This window comes from Mesoplodon densirostris, chromosome 4 (assembly GCF_025265405.1).
Source record: "Mesoplodon densirostris isolate mMesDen1 chromosome 4, mMesDen1 primary haplotype, whole genome shotgun sequence".
Lineage (NCBI taxonomy): Eukaryota > Metazoa > Chordata > Mammalia > Artiodactyla > Ziphiidae > Mesoplodon > Mesoplodon densirostris.
This window is the reverse complement of record NC_082664.1, coordinates 134,163,054-134,184,526: the sequence shown is the minus strand read 5'-3', so window position 1 is coordinate 134,184,526 and position 21,473 is coordinate 134,163,054. Positions and strand designations below refer to the sequence as shown.

Sequence of the window (21,473 nt, the reverse complement as noted above, 5' to 3'; positions counted from 1 at the left end):
CGGGAGGATCCCACGTGCTGCGGAGCGGCTGGGCTCGTGAGCCGTGGCCGCTGGGCCTGCGCGTCCTGAGCCTGTGATCCGCAATGGGAGAAGCCACAACAAAGAGAGGCCCGCGTACCGCAAAAAAAATAAAATAAATAAAAATAAAATAAAATAAAATGTGACGGGTGATGAAAAGTGGCTACCATACAGGGACTTCCCTGGTGGCGCAGTGGTTAAGAATCCGCCTGCCAATGCAGGGGACAGGGGTTCGGGCCCTGATCTGGTAAGATCCCACATGCTGCGGAGCAACTAAGCCCGTGAGCCACAACTACTGAGCCCACGTGCCGCAACTACTGAAGCCCACGCACCTAGAGCCCGAGCTCTGCAACAAGAGAAGCCACCGCAATGAGAAGCCTGTGCACCACAACGAAGAGTAGCCCCCACTCGCCGCAACTAGAGAGAGCCCACGCGCAGCAACGAAGACACAATGCAGCCATAAATAAATAAATAAATAAATTTAAAAAAAGGTGGATACCGTACAATAATGTGGAACGGAAGAGATTATGGGCAAGTGAAATGAACCACCACCAACCACACCAAAGGCCGGTGTTCATCCAAAGAAGGCGATGGTATGTATATGGTCGGAATGGGAAGGGAGTCCTCTATCATGAGCTCCTTCCGGAAAACCAAACGATTAATTCCAACAAGTACTGCTTCCAGTTAGACCAATTGAAAGCAGCACTCGATGAAAAGCGTCCAGAATTAGTCAACAGAAAACGCAGAATCTTCCATCAGGATAATGCAAGACTGCATGTTTCTTTGATGACCAGGCAAAAACTGTTAACAGATTGGCTGGGAAGTTCTGATTCATCCACTGTATTCACCAGAATTGCACCTTCGGATTTCCATTTATTTGGTCTTTACAAAATTTTCTTAATGGAAAAAATTTCAACTCCCTGTAAAAGGCACCTGGAACAGTTCTTTGCTCAAAAAGATAACACGTTTTGGGAAGATGGAATTACGAAGTTGCCTGAAAAATGGCAGAAGGTAGTGGAACAAAAGGGTGAATACGTTCAATAAAGTTCTTGGTGAAAATGAAAAAAGTGTCTTTTATTTTTACTTAAAAACCAAAGGCACTTTTTGGCCAACCCAATACTTTCCCTTCCCAATACTTCACTGAATATCTAATTTTTAGTTATAGGACGATGGATACACTAACATCTTCCCATGCCACGTAGTAGCTGCAATTATTTCTGTTTTACTAAAGAGTAGGTTTAGAAATGTTAGATGCAAGGGAAGGAATTTAATTCAGATCACTTCATTTTAGTACCCCAGTAACAGAGAGATAAACCATTTTTTAAAGAGTAGAGCAGGAGTGATGGGAAAACTTGCTCAAATTGTTAGATGGAGCCTATCATCAGAAGTCATTTCACTACCTTTACTGTGGGCCTTGGACCCTTTCCTTTCCTCTCTCCTTTCCCATTCCTCTCACTTTTTCTTTCCTCTTTTCTGGTCTTGACGTGAGCCTCTCACCCTGCTGCCCAAGGCTGGATCACACTTGTCTTTCTCATTTTAAAATCTTTTGCTCATCATAATAATTTATTCGGCGAATATTTATTGAGCACCGATCACAACCCACACGAAACAATGTGCTAGGTGCCGGCAACACAATGGAGAGCTTACATGAATCACGAGTCACACAAATCGCATTTATCATTTTTCCCCCCTCTCCTAGGAATCGTAGCTTTTGAGTAAACGCCACAACTTCCATTCCTTAAGCACACGTTTGAGTCTCAACCACCTAACACAGCGCAGCCCTAAACCAACCAGAGGCGCCTGTTCCCCGACCCAGGCAGGCCAACCCTACCTAAACTTGAACGCAAATTTTCCGGAAGAGAAATAAAGGTCAAAACGGCATTTACAGGGTGTTCCTTAGTACCAACTTCCGCTCACCCAGTACAAACGTAGACATCCGTAATCCGTAGACATCCGTTGACATCCTCGTCAAAATTCAGACAAGGCGTCCTACGTCTGCTTTCCCAGCAAGGCATTTCATTTTTGCTTATTTTAGGGCCGAGATTTTTTAAAAGACAGTAGGCAGGAAAAAAAACCGGTTGTTATGACAACCAAACGGGTCTGGAAAAGTCAGCCAATCAGCCTACGGGAATGTCTCCTACTTAGCCAATGGGAAGAGGGCGCCGTACGTAGGGCCGCCCAATGGGGGCGCGAGCGGTGCGGTATTTGAATCCTGGAACTAGGCGACTTCACGAAGATTCCCAGCGGTGCGGGCTCGTAGGGTAGTCCTAACGGCGCTAGGGAAGCTAGTGCTCTCCGTTTCCAGTCCGCGTCCCTCCCTGAGCCGGGCTGCCACTCTTGCCTGTCCCGTTCCTCATGGCGCTGTTCCGACGCCCGACGGTGAGTGGGCCGGCGACCCCCAGCGCAGGCCTGGGCCCCGGCCGCGCAGCGCCCTCAGCCGCCTCTCGCTTCTCTCTCTCCTCCGCTCCGAGCTTCTTCGTCCCAACCTGCGCCGCTTTCCCCTTGCGGGAGGCCCGGGCCCTGCGGCCTGTCCTCTCCGCTCCGGCCGGCGTCTCCCCGCCTCGCTTCCGCTCCTCCGGGTCCCGGCTCCTGGCCTGGCCGTCCCTGCGCTGGGGTGGGGGAAGTGTGGGAAAGGGCCTCGGGGGTGGCAGTTGTCAAGTGAGCCCCCGGAGCACTGGGCCTAGGACGTGGCGAGCGATCCCCGAGGGCGCTTTGTTGTTAGAGTTACAGCTTCTTGGGGTTTCCTTCCTCTCTTCTCAAACTCCTTGCCAGCTAAGGGATCTGTGGTGAGGATGGGGAGAAAGACTGAAGAAATTCCGCAGTCTGTGAAGTGTTCTAATGTTTGATCAAGCAACAGCTGTGGCTGTTTTTCAGATGTTTTTACATTTCTCTTTTAATAGTTTCCTATTTATTTCTGCACACGAAGTGTTACAAGGCTAAGTTCACTAATGTATGGGTTTGTCCCTTTAAAAAAGTAATTTCTTTACTCAAGTGCAATAGAGGTTTTGCATATAATTTGCAGTGATATGGCAGACTGAGAGAAGGGTCCAAATTCATTTATTTCGTCTTTGCGAAAAATAAAGTGTTAATGGTATTTTGGATTTTTTTCTGTGGGTTTGAATTGTACCTGGATCTACTTTTTTCTTTGCTGAAAAATAGAGGGCACTGACACACCTGAGCTCCATTCTCCTGGCTGTAGGTTTGTTAAAAGCTGGGGATTTCCCGTTCCAGATGGCTTAATTTAGATTACCAGGCTTCAACCCATAAGAACTGAACTTTGAAACACTTTTTAAAAATCTCAGGAACTGCTGGAAAAATTGAACAGTGTGGCTTTTGAGAATCCTAATAATAATACGTTGAATACACTCGGTATTTAACTATAACCCTTTTATGAATCTGAGTCAAATTGATAAGTAATTCTTGTCTAATCTATCCCATCAGGTGCTCTCATAGTCAAATTCTGTCTATTCAGGTAAGGCTTGAGTTTTTCCCTGACCCTCTGTCTATCCTGGTAGGTCCATTCAAACCCCCTGTTGGGAAATTTTTTAAGATTAAGACCCCCCAGTTCTCAGGGATAGTACAGGCTGTTTTTTCTCATGAAATGTTTATCACATATAATAAAATAAACTGTTTTGTGTGAATTGTTTTTACTAACAAGTTTTGTTTCTAAGGACATTCTGTCTAAAGCAGGTTAAGGTCAACTAACAATTTTTATTTCATACAATTCAAACTTTCAATTTGAGATAAAACTATTTTACCCACGAAAACTATTTTCTTTCTAAATATCCCTAATAAAATAGAGAGTACCTGCTATGGCACCCTCATGGCTAAAAAGCTGTATCTCTAAAGATCTTGTCTACCTGAGTACTTCTTATTTCTAGCATGGCATAAGAATCAAAGCTAGTTTAGGTTTTAAACATCTGGGGTTTTTTTTGTTTTTTTTTTTTGCGGTACGCGGGCCTCTCACTGTTGTGGCCCCTCCCATTGCGGAGCACAGGCTCTGGACGTGCAGGCTCAGCGGCCATGGCTCACGGACCCAGACGCTCCTAGGCATGTGGGATCTTCCGGGACCGGGGCACGAACCCGCGTCCGGGCTCTAGGCGCTCAGGCTTTTGTAGTTGTGGCTCGCGGGCTCTAGGCGCGCAGGCTTTTGTAGTTGTGGCTCGCGGGCTCTAGAGCGCAGGCTCGGTAGTTGTGGCGCATGGGCTTAGTTGCTCCGCGGCATGTGGGATCTTCCCGGACCAGGGCTCGGACCCATGTCCCCTGCATTGGCAGGTGGATTCTTAACCACTGTGCCACCCGGGAAGCCCAAAACAGCTTTTTAGTATTGTGTCTTAATTGCACTTGTTACTCTTCTCTGTCAAGGAAGTTTTTTAAATAGATGCCATTAATATCCAGGGATCTCTGACAAATGATGTGGGTACCATATGAGAAATGATCACTTATCTGGGAAGCTCTTAGTGGGATTTTTAAAAAATAGATAAGGTGGATGAGTGATTTGCCTAATATAGAGTCAGGTTATAAATCACAAATAGCATTTTTAGACTTCCTAAAATGTACCTTTCCCTCTTGCAGATAGATGAGAGCATATTCACCTTTCCTGAATCAATTCTGACACTAGCGAAGTATTGTAAATGATCTCAACTCTTAAGTAATTTTTTTCCTTTTTTTTTTTTTTAGGTGTCCACCAGTCTGGAGAATATTGACACAGAAGTTAATCCTAAACCTAAAAGCCATGTGACTATCAGGCGGGCAGTTTTAGAAGAAATTGGAAATCGAGTTACAATCAGAGCCACACAAGTAACTAAGGTAACAACTGTGAGAACTGTACCTGCACACCCTAGGCTGATTCTGTAGAGCACTGAGGGGCGACACTGGCCATCTTGCCCTACTCACGTTTCTTTTCCCTTTTAGAAAGCTCAGAACACTAAAGTACCTGTTCCACCCACCAAAACAACAAATGTCAACAAGCACCTGAAACCTACTGCTTCTGTGAAACCAGTGCAGATGGAAGTGTTGGCTCCAAAGGTAGGAAGTTCTGAATTTACAAACATACTTAATGAAGTAGGCTGTTTGGGGCTAGGGTGTAAGGGTACCTTTACTGTCAGTGATAGCTAGAGCTCTACTTTAAAACAACAGTGTAGAAAATGAACATACACATCTTTTCAGTGATGGTACCTTAATATAGTATTATGACCTTGAATAACAAAGTTAAATACCTTAATACCCAAATAAATTTAGTGATCTCAGAGGAAAATTTGGTAGGTTTTATTAAAATAACTCACTATAGGAATGGACTTGCCCATGAAGATGATGGAAGCTTACAATTCTGAGACCTTCACTCATGGAAGAACAAAGTAATGCCAAAATTCTGTGTTGATAGATTGTAGATTGTGACTGGTTAGCTCAACTGAAGTTAGAACGCTAATGGACCCACTGGCCTGTTCATCTTCCACCATGTTCTAGTTCATGTGTGCTCTCATTCATAGATTATACACATTCATATAATTACAATGAAGCAAGCACTGTTGTAGGAGCTGAGAATACAACAGTGACCACTTCACACTTTCTAGCTCAAAATATTTATATATTATTGTATGTTTGAAATTAAAAAAAAAAAACCATTGAATATATTTGAGAAACAGGTGAGTACTTACTATACACATCCAATTGTGTTAAGGCTGATAAAGAGACATCTTGCCTTGAGGAGACTTATCCAGAAGGGGCATCTGTACCTGAAAATTAAATATATAATCCGAGGGCATGCTGCTAGGTGCCCATGGGCAATGGATGACTGAATGCAAGGTGCATCTAGAGGAGGGAGAGAATCTTGAGGGATGGAATGGTCTGGGGAAACTTCCTGGAAGAAGTGGAATTTTTAAGGACAGGAAGAAGCTGATAGGAAGGGGCACCTTTTGGGGGAACAAAGCAGCAATAGGAATCAAGGCACCAAAAAGGGGATAGGCCTATAAATTATGTCCTTTGGGGCAAAGAGTCAGCAAGTCTAAATTGGGTCAGATGGTTTGTGTGAGGAAACAGGAAAAAAGTTGGGAAGAAGGTTGCAGCTGGATTTGAAGGCCTTGGAATTTGGATTTTATCCCATTAGGCAGTGAGGAAGCTGTGGAATGTTTTGAGGAGGAGAGACCTGATGAAAGCAGTGTAGGGTGGCCATGGAAGGGACGTTAATTAGGAGGTACTGCAGTTTTCTAAGCAAGGGCTGATGGGTGTCTTGAACGAGCCCATATCTCCCCTAAGTGGACATCCACATACCAGTATCTATACGGGTGCTAAGAAACAACCTCAGATGTGTTGGGATGTACCAGAACTCCTTTCAGGGACATCATCCTGTATTCAGAAGGAATTATTTGGCTATGTTGCTTGGAGTGGAGGAGTGAGAAGCTTAAGCACTTGAGTATTTAATGAACCATTTATGGAATGAATTAATGAAATATAGGAAATTCTTGAGATTGAGGTAGCTTTGGGGAGGGTATCTCATTTGGCTTTAGATTTGTTGAGGTAACAGAGAGACAGCCATTGGGAAATGCATTTGGAAATAGGCCAGCAATATCTGAAGGAGAGGGCTCCAGCCATTCACAGGTATTTGCAGAAGCTTATTATGCAATTTTTGGAGAAAACTGTTTTTTGCTGACTCATGAGGCTTTGGCAAACTGAGTAGTTTGAAGGAAGGAAGGTTTTTTACTACCCTCTTGTTTGGTGGGTACTGGGGAAACAAGGTGAGTGAACCACTGACTCTGTCCCCAGGAAGCTCCCAGTCAAGTCGAGAATGTCAGAGTGAAAGCATGCACTATAATACCCTGTAGCAGAGGTAGATGCAAGCTTAGGAGATGTACTGCGGAGTGGCAGCTAGAAATTCTGATGAGGTTTTAGATTTACAGATTTGATTGAAACACTAAATTTGGTGATAGTCATTATTCAACTATAAGAATCTTTTATGGCCTAACTTTCCCTAAAACAAAAACTATATATAAAAGAAAATGAGCACAATTATTCATATTTAAAAAAAAATAGAGTGCCTTTTATTTTTAATGATACAAGAAACATATGCATAAATAAGCAAGACAATACAGAAATAGTAGAGTACATAGAATAAAGGGTCAGTTCATTTTAACTATTCTCCCTACCCCCAAAATTCCACTCCACTGCATTCCCTAAAGCTAATCATGGTAACTGATTTTGCCTTTCCGCAACTGAATATGCTTTTGTACACACGTGTACACAGTCATTACTATAAATCATGAACTGTCTGATTGGAATCAACAGTTTTTCTTGGAGTCCTTCCTTATTGCACTTAATTGACATTGTTTATCTATTATAAATTTAGTAAATAAAGGAATTTTGTGTTTTACCAAAACTTGTGTAAATACCTATATATTTGCATATTCATATTAATCCGTTCTCTTAACAGACCCGACTCATTAAATGTTGGTGCTAGGAGAACTTCAGTAGCCTTTACTCACAGTCCACCCATCCTTTACCAAAGAGCAGCTTCTCAAGTTCAGCAAAATCTCACAGCTTTATTGTTTCTATTACTACTTTTCAGTTGTCTCTGACAACCCACAGGACTCATTCATTAATCTAATTTGAAGGTTTTTGTTCTAGAACCACTTTTGTGATGGGTAACTAGCTGATGCATTTTTTTACCTTTGCATGCAGCAGACTCTGGACAGGATTGCACAGTTGGCCCACAGGGCTTAGGCTATAATCTGTACAGGGAAGCGGGATCTTAGAAAGGATTTTAGAATAATTAGATTATGTTGGAGTCCAAAAGGAACGCTTTCAAGAAATTCTAAATTAAGGTCCAGAGCAATTATCATTGTCTCATCCTGGTGGCCTTGGATATGGCTAAACTCAGATATACTTCTGAGTAGACACAGGTAAACATTTCAAGCTGCTAAGGCAGTCTGAAGCACATGAAGATAACCTCTGCCTTCTTAGGCTTCCTGGTACTGATTGCCCTCCCTGGGGAGAGTGATGATGCTTATCCTTAAAAAAGGTAACCTTAAACTGAAGCTACATCTGATTCTAATCACTCTTGCTTAGTTTCTTCAGTGGGTTCACTTACATTCAAATAAAATCTAAACTCTTTAGCTAAGTTTTGCTTACCTTCCCAGCCCATTTCTGTCACCTCACGTACTACCTTCTGCCGTCCCAAATCAGCATGCAGTTCCAAATCAGCATGCAGTTCCCAAATCAGCATGCAGTTCCCACACTTGCCTTTTTTTTTTTTTAAAGATGTCACTTTTTTTGTTGTTGGGGGTAGGAGTTTATTAATTAATTTATTTATTTTTGCTGTGTTGGGTCTTCGTTTCTGTGCAAGGGCTTTCTCTAGTTGTGGCAAGCGGGGGACACTCTTCATCACGGTGCGCGGGCCTCCCACTATCGCGGCCTCTCTTGTTGCGGAGCACAGGCTCCAGATGCGCAGGCTCAGTAGTTGTGGCTCGCGGGCCCAGTTGCTCCGTGGCATGTGGGATCTTCCCAGACCAGGGCTCGAACCCGTGTCCCCTGCATTAGCAGGCAGATTCTCAACCACTGCGCCACCAGGGAAGCCCCCAGGCTTGCCTTTATTTCTTGGCTTCCCCTGGGATTTTGTGCTTGTGTACCTTTGCCTACTCATTTTCCTTGAGGTCCTACCGTCTCTGGTAACCTCACTAGGTTTCTCCCTGGTACCCCGAGTAGCTCTTCTTATTCCTTCTAACGGTTCTTAAATTCTTGAATAGATGAGGTATACCTGTATACCTCTCGCTCACCTAGCCCTTCCTCAGTTTAAGACCTTTGGTTTAAGAGGGAAGGGCACGTTTTGAATTGCTATCAATATATATATATATATAGATATATATATTGTTACTGTTTTCTTCTTCTCTAAGACTGGAAACTATAATCATTGAGCTTTAATGTAAATTAAAATTGTTTATTATACTGCTTTCTCTTTCCTTCTGTATTTTATTACTTTAATACATATTCTTATAGCCTTGCAGTCCTAGGCTATACTTTGAGAAGTACCTCTTATTCTTTAAAAAAGTAATTGTTTATGCTTCATTACTAAATGCTTGTTTTAACTTCATAAAATTTTAATTTGTGTGATTTTTATAAATAATCACCCAGTCAACATAAGAAAATAAAATACTGGGTGTATACTTGCTCAGTCTTTGCTTCCTCCTTCTGTTTTATTCATAGGCTGCAATGTGCTTTCCTGCTTTTTTGTTGCCAATTTCTCAATTTAGAATAAATTGGTTCATGAGAAGAAAACATTACACTTGCACAAGAGGCTACTGCTAAAGTGAACTATCAGCTCTAGGAATCTCTGAACCCAGGTGTCTAACTTTCTTTCACTCAATAAATATTTACTGTGTCAGGGATGACATAGGTATTTGAGATACCTTAGTGGACAAAATCAGTTTGAATAAATGTAAGGTTATAAAGTTTACATTCTGGTAGAGGTAGACAGAAAATAATACACATCATATATAAATAAACTCTATAGTATATTAGGAGGTTATCTATTCTTTGGGGAAAAACACAGTAAAAGAGATGAAACATATGTGTGGGGGGAATAGAAGGCAGATGGTAATTTTAAATAGGACAGACCTAATTGAGAAGATAACACTTAAGCAAAACTTGAAGAAGGTGAGGGAATTATCCATGTGGATACAGGGACAAGAGGCTTCTGGGAAGAGGGAGACTGCTTGAGGTGAGGGAGACCTGGCCAGGAGGCTGGAGAGAAGCAAACCCGGGCCCCCTGCACTGGGAGCGTGGAGTCTTAACCACTGCGCCACCAGGGAAGTCCCCTAGAGTGTTTCTTTTTTTTTTTTTTTTAACATTTTTATTGGAGCATAATTGCTTTACAATGGTGTGTTAGTTTCTGCTTTATAACAAAGTGAATCAGTTATACATATACATATATCCCCATATCTCCTCCCTCTTGCATCTCCCTCCCTCCCACCCCCTAGAGTGTTTTTAAACAGAGTATATCTCCAAAAACTTCATCCCCTACATCTTGAATTATTCACCTCTTACTCTGAAATGTATTTGTTTTGGCTTTATCATTTATAAAAATGCTTATGATACTTTTAAACCAGTTGGCCCTGCTTGTATTTGTTATCAAGGCTACTCCTAAGGTAGGGATACATGCACTTTCATTTGTGGGTGTAGGGTCCCTCTCCCACACCTGTGGATATCTCCATAAAGGAAGAGAACCTCTGCCAAGCTTTCTCTGATGCCTTGCTCTGCAAAATTGAGGATATTGATACTGAAGACTGGGAGAACCCTCAGCTCTGCAGCGACTATGTTAAGGATATCTACCAGTATCTAAGGCAGCTTGAGGTGAGTGGGCCTTTGTGTTTTGGTTGTACAGCAGTGTTGAATTTACCACATAGCTGAGAAGGAAATGAGTTCAACTTTTTTTTTTTAACTTATTTTTTAAAATTTATTTAATTTAATTAATTTATTTATTTTTGGCTGCATTGGGCCTGCTGTGCGCGGGCTTTCTCTAGTTGCAGCAAGCGGGGGCTACTCTTTGTTGCGGTGTGCGGGCTTCTCATTGCAGTGGCTTCTCTTGTTGCGGAGCACGGGCTCTAGGTATGCGGGCTTCAGTAGTTGTCGCATGCGGGCTCAGTAGTTGTGGCTCACGGGCTCTAGAGCACAGGCTCAGTAGTTGTGGCGCACGGGCTTAGTTGCTCCGCTGCATGTGGGATCTTTCTGGACCAGGGCTCAAACCTGTGTCCCATGCATTGGGAGGTGGATTCTTAGCCACTGCGCCGCCAGGGAAGTCCCTAAAATTTATTTTTCATTGAAGTATAGTTGAATTACAATGTTGTGTTAATTACTGCTGTATAGCAAAGTGACTCAGTTATAGATATATGTATTCTTTTTGATATTCTTTTACACTATGGTTTATCACAGGATATTGAATATAGTTCCTTGTGCTATACACTAGGACCTTGTTGTTTATCGAGGTCAGCTTTTTAAACTTTTAATTCCACCAACAGGTTCTACAATCCATAAATCCACATTTTTTAGATGGAAGAGATATAAACGGACGCATGCGTGCCATCCTGGTGGATTGGCTGGTGCAAGTCCACTCCAAGTTTAGGCTGCTGCAGGAAACTCTGTACATGTGCGTCGCCATCATGGACCGATTTTTACAGGTAAGGCACTTCGTGCAGCTCAGTGAACTTTGCATTTATGCACTGCCAAGGTGTGGTGCCTCTGAAGAAAAAAACAAAAGCCAATTTATGAGATGCCAAAGAACTTCAAGTGCTAGAAAAGGAAGTAGTCCAAGTGTGTCAAACCTCTGGTGATGCTGACCAATGCTGGGCATTTCTGTTAGGTCAGCCTGCTGAAAAGTGCTCAGGGGAGGTGCTGCCTTGCTGCAATCATTCATTGGAGGAGATAAACCATCAGATGGTCTGAAAGTCCATCTGAAGCCTGTGGTGCCTTTGGAGGCTGGTTCTCCAGGCCCACTCGCACAGTTTCCATAGTTCAGTACTCTTTGGTGTTAAGCTTCCTCATCTGAAAAATGAGGAGTTTGGCTAGAGGACTTAACAGTTTCCAGCTGGCTGTGGCATTGAATCAGTGTAGAAGAATCAGGAGGCAGACTTTTTACAAGGGGTTGGAGGTATGTGTGGGGAGTGTACTCAGTGTGAGGTCTAAAGTAAAGAGGGAGGTAAGAAATTAAGCCGAGAAGCGTAGTGATCATCAAAATATTTCTCAATTGGTAATGTAAGAACACTGAGCAGTTGGAAGAAATGCCAGACATTAACCACTGGTGCGTTGTCTACCAAATGGGTAGCCCTTCAGATAAGGCTTTATTTATTTAAAGTCAACATTTATAATATAGGTGTAGGTCAAGCCCAAACCATACAGTAATAATTGTGTTGATAAGACTGACCCTGAGATACTGCAAAATGCTAAATAATCATAGAGTCATTGGTTTTCTTGTTTTTTGTTTTTTTTTTTTTTTTTTTTTTGCGGTACACTGGCCTCTCACTGTTGTGGCCTCTCCTGTTGCGGAGCACAGGCTCCGGATGTGCAGGCTCAGCGGCCATGGCTCACGGGCCTAGCCGCTTCGTGGCATGTGGGATCTTCCCGGACTGGGGCACGAACCTGTATCCCCTGCATCGGCAGGCAGACTCTCAACCACTGCACCACCAGGGAAGCCCGAGTCAGTGGTTTTTATTATACAGTCCTCACTGGATAGGAAAGCACTGTCATATTTTTGGTAGATTTTCAATATTGAGAGTTGAAGCAAAAAACACAGACTCCTAGTTTAAAAAGAAAAGAAAGTTAAGGGAAACACTTATCCTCTAGGCTGAGATTTTCTCTGACCCTGAAGCATCTTTGGAAGGTTCTTCAGGCTAAATAATGAGTATACTTTTGGTGAGGATTAAGGAGACACTTAAGGCACTTTCTCAACCCTAGTCATCCATTAAATTCCTGCTTTTTTGCTTGACCTCATCCTGATTCAGACCATGCTGAGTGCCATATTGGGGCTTCCCCAGACACTCAAGCCAGGATGATGGGGGTGGAGCAGTGCCTGGGAGCTTGGTTGTCAGTCAGCAATTGACTGATCTTGGGCTGATGTCTGCATCTTTTCTCAGTCCATCTATTTCTAAGTGGGGTAAAAAATATGTACTTCCTAGGTTTTTTGTGAGGATTCGATGAGATGATTGTTTGAATCTTAGCACTGTGCCTGGCACATAGCAAGCACTCCATGATAGACAGCTTCTGCGAGCCATGGTGGTGCCTGTGATCAACACTCAGCTTCCTGTGCCCTTAAGAGGGGTGTGAGCAGAGACAAAGTGCACTTCTTCAGGACTTGGTTTCCTCTTACTTTCTTCCACCCAGAGCCCCCATCCTCTTGTTAGTTAAGACTTTTGACACACTCTTCTTCAATTAGGTTCAGCCAGTCTCTCGTAAGAAGCTTCAACTGGTTGGGATTACAGCTCTGCTCTTGGCTTCCAAGTATGAGGAGATGTTTTCTCCAAATATTGAAGACTTCGTTTACATCACAGACAATGCTTACACCAGTTCTCAAATTCGAGAAATGGAAACTCTAATTTTGAAAGAACTGAAATTTGAGTTGGGTCGACCTTTACCACTACATTTCTTAAGACGGGCATCAAAAGCCGGAGAGGTAAGTGCCTCCAATTCTGTAGGAGACTTTATTTTGCTGTTTGTTGTCTCATCCCAGAAAAACTGACCCAATTAAAGGAAAACTTATGAATTTATAGGATGCATCTTTTAGATAAGTCCTAACACTTATCAGTTCTTTTTCTTTTTTGAGTTTTATTTTTTTAATTTATTTTTTTATTGAAGTAAAGTTGAGTTACAATGTTGTGTTAAATACTGCTATACAGCAAAGTGACCTTTTTTTTTGAGCTCTATTTCTTTTTTTTAAATTATTTTTAAAAATTGAAGTATAGTTTATTTACAGTGTGTTAGTTTCTGGTGTACAGCAAAGTGACTCAGTTATACATACATATATATTCTTTTTCATATTCTTTTCCATGATGATTTATTACAGGATATTGAATATAGTTCCCTGTGCTATACAGTAGGACCTTGTTGTTTATCATTCTACATGTAATAATTTGCATCTGCTAGTCTCAAACTCCCAATACTTCCCTCCCCCCTCCCCCTCCCCTTTGGCAACCACAAGTCTCTACTCTATGTCTGTGAGTCTGTTTCTGTTTCATAGATAAGTTCATTTGTGTCACATTTTAGATTCCACATATAACTGGTATCATATGGTATTTGTCTTTCTCTTTCTGACTTACTTTGCTTAGTGTGATAATCTCTAGGTCCATCCATGTAGCTGCAAATCGCATTATTTCATTCTTTTTTATGGCCGAGTAATATTCCATTGTATATATGTACCACATCTTCTTTATCCATTCATCTGTTGATGGACATTTAGGTTGTTTCCATGTCTTGGTAATTGTAAATAGTTGAGCTCTATTTCTTAAGGGAAAAGAGTTAAGGAGCTGAACATTGACATATGAATTCGTTTCCTAGGGCTGCCATAACACAGTACCCCAAACTGGGTGGCTTACAATAGAAATGTATTGTTTCTCAGTTCTGGAGGCTAAAATCTGAAATCAAGGTCTTGGCAGGGCTGGTTCCTTTTGAGGGCTGTGAAAGAAGGATCTGTTCTAGGCCTCTTTCTTTGGCTTGTAGCTTGCCCTGGGCCTTTTCACATGGTCTTCTCCTCATGTGTCTCTTTCTCTTCACCTGGTATTGTTTTTTTTGTTTGTTTTTTTTGGGTTTTTTTACATCTTTATTGGAGCATAATTGCTTTACAATGGTGTGTTAGTTTCTGCTTTATAACAAAGTGAATCAGTTATACATATACATATGTTCCCATATCTCTAGATGCAAGAGGGAAGAGATATGGGAACTTATCAGTTCTTAAAAGACTTCATGTTCTGTGTTTGTAACATACTGTGGAATAGAGCAGTGCCTGGGAAGGAAAAGTTAATTAAGTGGATTTGAGTTCCTAGATCTTCACCCAGAATTTTGCAAGAGAGTCATAACAGCCATGCTTCTTACCATCTGTTCATTCATAGGTCGATGTTGAACAGCACACTTTAGCCAAATACTTGATGGAACTGACTCTCATTGACTACGACATGGTGCACTATCACCCTTCTAAAGTGGCAGCAGCCGCTTCCTGCCTGTCCCAGAAGGTTCTAGGCCACGGAAAATGGGTAAGTATTGAATTTAAGAAGAAATTAATTAGCTGTATTTTAGGGCCTCTAGACATGAAAGGCGTTAGCATTTGTCACACACTATCCTTGAAGCAGTTGCTAAAAGGCCACAGGCTTAAAAGAGCTGCTTGGAATGATGCAGGCGTAACCTAGGTGACAACACAATGGTACGCAAACATATTACAGAGTCGTAAAGAATGAGGAAGGCCACTAAGAACTGATACGCTAAGATGTCTGGGATATTTTGTTAAGTGAAACAAGCAAGTTGTCAAGCGCATAAGACAAAACAGGGCCAAGGCCTGACCTGGTTTACCCGGTAAAGATGAAATGAGCCACTTCGAGGTTCATACAATTAGCCAAGGATGTCAGCTCCTGCCTGGGTTCTTGTTTCACACACCAAAAAGGATAACAGTGAAACAAAAGAGGCCACTGGCTGCAATGCGAGTCAGAGAATCGCTTCTGTGGATGGGCCCATTCTGCACTGCCACTAAGCAGTTTTAGAGTCTGTATCTGTAGCCCGCAAGCAGCAGAGCAAACACCCCAGCAGAGCCCAGGAGGTGATAAGGAGTGGTCTCATTACAGCCTCCTACCCAGAAGAGATAGGGAAGTGAGTGGGAGATGGCTTGGAGGCGACCCCCTCGCCTGCTACCCCATCATGTTCCAGGAGGATCACAAAGCACTTTGCCAAGACAGATCAATGTGGTTCAGGCCTTTGTCTGCGTGGCCTATGTGGTTGATATGTGTAAGAATGCCAGGGCATTGTGGTGGACCTTTTCCTCTACACAGTATGTAGAGTTTATATTTTATGTAAGAAAGAATGGGAGTAAGAGAGGATATGTATCTGTGCTTATGTATTTGCTAATTTTTCAAAAAATACAAGAAGAATAGACCAGAAACTAATGAAGATGGATACCTCAGGGTGGGTATCAGGGTAGAAGGTTGAGGATAGGAGCAGAACTTCTGGTTGTAATTTTTTATTAACTTGTATACAGTGTAATGTAACTTTTTTGACTTTTGAGCAATATGAATGTTCTATGCAAACCCGAAACTGGAATTAAGCAAAAACAATGTCACTATATATTTAAAGTGATAACAAACCAGAGGGAAGAATTAATTCCCGTAACTTTTGAACACAGCACTCCGACTGTGCATTTTTAGTGGGATGTGAAATTAAATAAAACAAAGGACCAAAAAAGGTAACATACTTAATAGTTTACTTAGGAGGTTTACTAATCTGTTTCTAGGTTAATAGTAGTCTGTTATTATAATTCTGGAACTATTTTTATTGTAGGATAAAGCAAAGATTCGTGTTATTAAGGACTAAAATTTCACTGTAAGAAGATAAAATATTGTTAACAATTAAAAACAAAGGTATAATATATAATATATAATAATAATAATATTAAGTCTGTTTTAGAAATATCAATAAATTCATAATGAAAGGCCCAGAAACAATGACAACCCAGTAGCAATGAAGATACCTAGTGCTCACATCTTGCATACTCAGTGCCATGACACACTTGGAACTAGGGCTCCTTCAAGAAATAGCTGATTTCAGGGCTGTGGCAGGGGAAGTACAAGATGAGCCTAGATCAATTTGTAACAGGTAGCAAGCAACTTCTCAAAGATCAATGGGGTCACATCAAAAGGACATAGAAACTGGCTTGAAAGGGCTCCTTCTGACTAAAGTTGAGCATTAAAAAGAATTGTGACAGTAGTAGATTATAATGCATTAAAAAATGCATGAGCCCATAATGATAAAAAAGAAAGGAAGGAAGGAAGGGAGGGAGGGAGGGACTTAAAAAAAAATCAGTGGAATGCCAGCTAATTAAAGTAGAAACAGTGGTAGAGATAGAAATCCGCCATTTTTAAACCCCTAGTGTAATAATTGATTCAAGCAAGGATCATCAATTGATGCTTATAGCATTAAGTAAAATAACTTGGGCAAACAAGATTCACATTGTTCTCAAAATATCACCCCACAGGGCTTCCCTGGTGGCGCAGTGGTTGAGAGTCCGCCTGCCGATGCAGGGGACACGGGTTCGTGCCCCGGTCCGGGAAGATCCCACATGCCGCGGAGTGGCTGGGCCCGTGAGCCATGGCCGCTGAGCCTGTGCATCGGAGCCCGTGCTCTGCAACAGGAAAGGCCACAGCAGTGAGAGGCCCAATACCGCAAAAAAAAAAAAAAAAAAAAAAAAAAAAAAAAAATATATATATATATATATATATATATATATATATATATATATATATATATATATCACCCCACAGATGTGTAGTATTTCTGAAGAAAAACTGTACCTTTGTGATGGAGAGGTCTGGCAGTTACTACCTTAACCCAGTGATTGAGCTTGGTATCACCAGTGGTGAGACTACCTGACTTTACCTACCTTCTGGTGTAATAGGAAGTATGCATTATCGCCTAAATAGAATTCATGTCCAAAATGTTGGACGTGAATCCAGTCATCATGAAACACAGACAAATCCAGAATGGGACGTTCTCAAAGTAAGTGACCTGGATGCTTCAAAAAAATCAATGTCATTTAAAGCCAAGAAAATGGGAGTTTTAAAGACTAAAGACAACAACAACCAAATGCACTGTCTGTACCTTGATTGGACCCTGGATATAAAAAGAAAAATCTATAAAAGATATTTTTGCAACAATTGGAGAAATTTGAATATTGACTATATTTTAGATGATACTATGGAACTGTTGATGTTTCTTATGCGATAAAGGTATTGTAGCTAGGGAGGAAAATACTTTTTAGGAGATGCTTCTGAAACATTTAGAAGTGATGTGTCATGGCGTCTGCAACTCACTTTCAAATGGTCCAGATGTTTGATGGCTTCAAAAATCACACACAACTTTTGTTGAACCATTTGAAAGCGAGTTGCAGACACCATGAGTGAGAGAGAGAAAGAGAAAGAGGAGGAGAGAAAAAGTGGCAAAATATTAAGAATTGATGAATCTGCACAAAGAATATACAGATGTTCATTATCTTATTCTTTCAGTTTTTCTATAGATTTGAAAATTTTTGATATAAAAATTGAAGGCAAAAAAGCCACTGGTAACATCTATGGCACATGCTCTTGGTACCAATGGCTTATTTTAGCCAAATTACTCTAAGAAGTGCTTCCTTGGCTCTAAAACTATTAACTATAGGCCTCCCTGTTTCCTGGCAATTGATTTCAAAATACCAGTGGTTGTGCATTACATCAGGATTCACTCCTGCTTAGTTCTTTTTTCCTTTAAACTATTTTAGGATTAAGGTTATATCGTGGTTTATTTTCCCAATTATATTATGCATATGAAAGGGGTGTGTTTTAGCTTTTAGGATTTTATCACAAATCTGAAATAAAGTCAGGTTACATATCTTCATACAAAATAAGTCATGTTATCAATCAACAGCTGTCCTTTTGCTTGACTTTCGGTCTCTGGGAGGCTGGGCCACGAGGCCGGGTGTAGATGCTTCTCTGAGTGCTGTGTTCTCTAGTGCTTCACTACACAGGGCCCAACAGGAGAGTGCTGCTGGGAGGTCTTCGTTCTTCTGGGCTCGGTAGCTTAGATTGCTGCTTATGGGCCAGTTTATTTCTTAATCCTGAACCCCTTTCCCTGACCGACAATACAGATATCTGTGCTCTCGAGCTTCCTACCAGCCACTGCCAGGCAGGGCTTTAACGAAGGGACTGAGATGTGTTAGACCCAGATCTCTGTAAACCCTTTGTTGGGTTTGTTTATACTCTGTCCCACTTTCCTTCCCCTTTCAGTGTGGTGACAGAGGCAAGCATGAAAGCTTTGTTACTTGGAGTACCCTACTTACATGTACAACCTTCTTTAAAACATCATTATTTGGGACCCTCGCCATTTGATTTAGCTGAGAGCTATGTAACGTCTTAATTTAGTCCTGCTCCGAGCCAGAGTCATCCTGCATTTACTGGCTGCTTTGCTGGTACCATGGTAGTGGTTGGGGCTGAGACTGACTTTCCAGCAGGTAAGAATATTTTTTATAGCTTTTACGTAAGTAATGTCAGCATGTGTAAGATGTGCTCTCCTAAAGAAATGGAGGCTTTATCTTGCTTCTTCTCTTTGCGTTGTGTTCCAGAACTTAAAGCAGCAGTATTACACTGGATACACAGAGAATGAAGTATTGGAAGTCATGCAGCACATGGCCAAAAATGTAGTGAAAGTAAATGAAAAGTTAACGAAATTCATTGTAAGTACTCTTTCCTAAGCTGTTCAAAGCACTGGATTATGGGTTTGGGGTATGAGAGGATGTATGTGTGTTTGCATTTTCATGTAAATATTTTGGCATGTGTGAGAGTCTGTTTTAGCACAAACTCTTTATATTTTTCTAGTACAGCAGGGGATGGAGCATACTCACAAACCCCAAGAACTGACTTTCTTTAAAATAAGGTAGACAGGCTCGCTATGTCCAGGCCCAAGCAGCTGTTCAATGTATTATCCATGCTTGACCCGGCATCCTGGGTAGGGCGCACGGCAAGCAGGGAAGGCTGGCCGGCATGCAGGAGTCCAACTTAAGTGGCCCTGTGGAAGGCTTGGGTATTCGGGTGACATCATTCAGGGCCTTTGTCCAGCATCTTTTAGGACAATGACTGAGAGGCACCTGAACAGCCAGCATGGTGAAGCAGTCCATTCAGGAAGCATCCTGGGAGCTTAGAGTCTGTCTCTGTGTGGCCTACCTGAGAGGAGAAACCAGAGGAGAGGGGGTGCTATCCTGTGCTTGTGTGATGCCACATATCAGAGCTCACCACGGGCCTGACAGAGAGCAAGGCATTTGTACCAAGTGTCCTCACGGCCTAATTTGCTTCCTTACTTGTAGTGTCAGCATGATTTAGCACACCGTGGAAGTGTCATGTTTTCAGTCCTGAGAGTATCATCTGGGATCTAAGCACTAGTTGCCACTCACTTTTATGGCCAGTTACTGCTGCCAGTGCTGGCAAATCCGTTATGTCCTGATGGCACTTGGGTATGATAAACACAGCTCCCACTTCCCATCCCTCTGGGAGCTCATGAGAGAAAGCCTGCTCTTTGGACCTTCAAACCATCACCTGTGCTACCAGCTGGGTTTTATCCATCACTAGGCGTGGTAGGAAATTGTCAAGCACAACACATCATGCCCTAGAGCACTTGCTGGCTTCAGTGATTTGGCATCATCATACCCTTTGAAGAATGTGGGTCTGGCCCTTTGATACTTGTAAATTAGACTAGGCATAAGGTGTAAGTTTGGGGGTGGCGGGGCAGTGGTGCTCCTGATGTGTGCTTAATCACAGATGACTTCTGCAGGCCATCAAGAATAAGTATGCCAGCAGCAAACTCCTGAAGATCAGCACGACTCCCCAGCTGAACTCAAAAACCATCCAAGAGCTTGCCTCACCTCTGCTGGGACGGTCCTAGGCTGCCGAGGCCCTCATGGAAGAGTGCTTCGTCTGTGCACTTTGTCTTGCTGATTTGGAACTCCTGACTTTATATATAGTCCTCTGGTCTATTTCATGAAACCTTTTCTCAGACTGATTTTCTAAATGTATATTGAGGAAAAATAAAGCTATTGATTTTCTTAAGGTATCCTACGTGTGTGTCTTTGGGTATTCTATACTGAAGAAATCAATAGAAGCTTGTTTGACTAACTTCTTTTTGAGCTATTATGATTGTAATATGTAAACTATTGCCCTGATGGCTTGGGGAAAGACCTTACCACTCTCGGAGAAAACTACAACTTGGCTTCAATGAACGCTCACCCATTCCTAAAGATTGGTTCATTATATAAAATTTAAAATGGGAGGATAACCATGATATTCCCTTTCTAGAACCTGCGTTAACTATTTTCTGATTCCTATACAGGAACACCTGGCCCACAAGGTTGATGGCTTCCAGGAGTAACCCTCCTAATGTGTTTCACTCCAAGGCATGGTTGAGACCAGGAATAGCAGTGCTAAGGGGCCACAGCTGGAAAAAGGAAGCAGGCCTGTGACATCCTGTTAAAGGTGAAACTTGGAATGCTTTTTCCTGTTGTTCTAATTACATTATGGTTTATTTTATTTTATTTTTGAATTTTATTTTTTTATACAGCAGGTTCTTATTAGTTATCCATTTTATACATATTAGTGTATATATGTCAATCCCAATCTCCCAATTCATCACACCAACATTATGGTTTATTTTATTTTTTTTGGTGGGCATTAGAAAACAATGTTAAATGTAATCAAAGAGGGAATGCATTCTCAGTCTCCAACCACTAACCTAAAAAAAAAAAAACACACACACAAAAAACATGAAATAAATGAGTCTCTTAGAGCAACGACTGCCCAAACTACTAGTTCAACAAGAAGTTAACTGGTTTTTCGAGGGAAAGGAGTCAGTCAGATACATTTGGGAAACACTGCAAACTCATGTAAGATTTATAAAGGCTGAGAAGCTTTGCAGTAAACTCATTTAATGCAGTGTTTCCCCAACCTATAGTGTGGTAAAAGCTGCCTTCTACGCGACTGAGGTCCCCAGGTGCCTGGCTGTCTGACTCGGCTGTGGCGTGTGACTGCCCCATCCCGGGAGGAGAGCCTGGCTCCAGCGAGGCCTGGGCAGGCCAGGGCTGCCTGACTAGTAAAACTTTAAGTTTCGAGCATGGAGAGGAACTGGGTGTCTTTATATGTTAAATCCTAGTATAAAGTCTTATAAATATCCCTTGGTGAGTTAGTGAAGCTTGTTCCCATGGC

At 41.9% G+C, this 21,473-nt stretch overlaps 1 protein-coding gene across 2 annotated transcripts; it reads left to right on the top strand.

Annotated features, from left to right (window-relative positions):
• The first annotated feature begins 2,217 nt into the window (after positions 1 to 2,217).
• CCNB2 (cyclin B2) lies at positions 2,218 to 20,328 on the top strand. Of its 2 annotated transcripts, none has more exons than XM_060097272.1 (9): positions 2,218 to 2,397; positions 4,699 to 4,827; positions 4,933 to 5,046; positions 10,225 to 10,359; positions 11,025 to 11,183; positions 12,935 to 13,171; positions 14,604 to 14,744; positions 18,848 to 18,958; positions 20,050 to 20,328. In XM_060097272.1, the coding sequence occupies exons 1-9, from the start codon at positions 2,374 to 2,376 to the stop codon at positions 20,158 to 20,160; spliced, it is 1,161 nt and encodes a 386-aa protein (XP_059953255.1). In that variant the 5' UTR covers positions 2,218 to 2,373; the 3' UTR covers positions 20,161 to 20,328. The 2 variants fall into 2 exon arrangements, with proteins under 2 accessions (XP_059953255.1, XP_059953254.1); XM_060097271.1 differs by having other exon boundaries at positions 10,189 to 10,359.
• Positions 20,329 to 21,473: the final 1,145 nt, after the last annotated feature.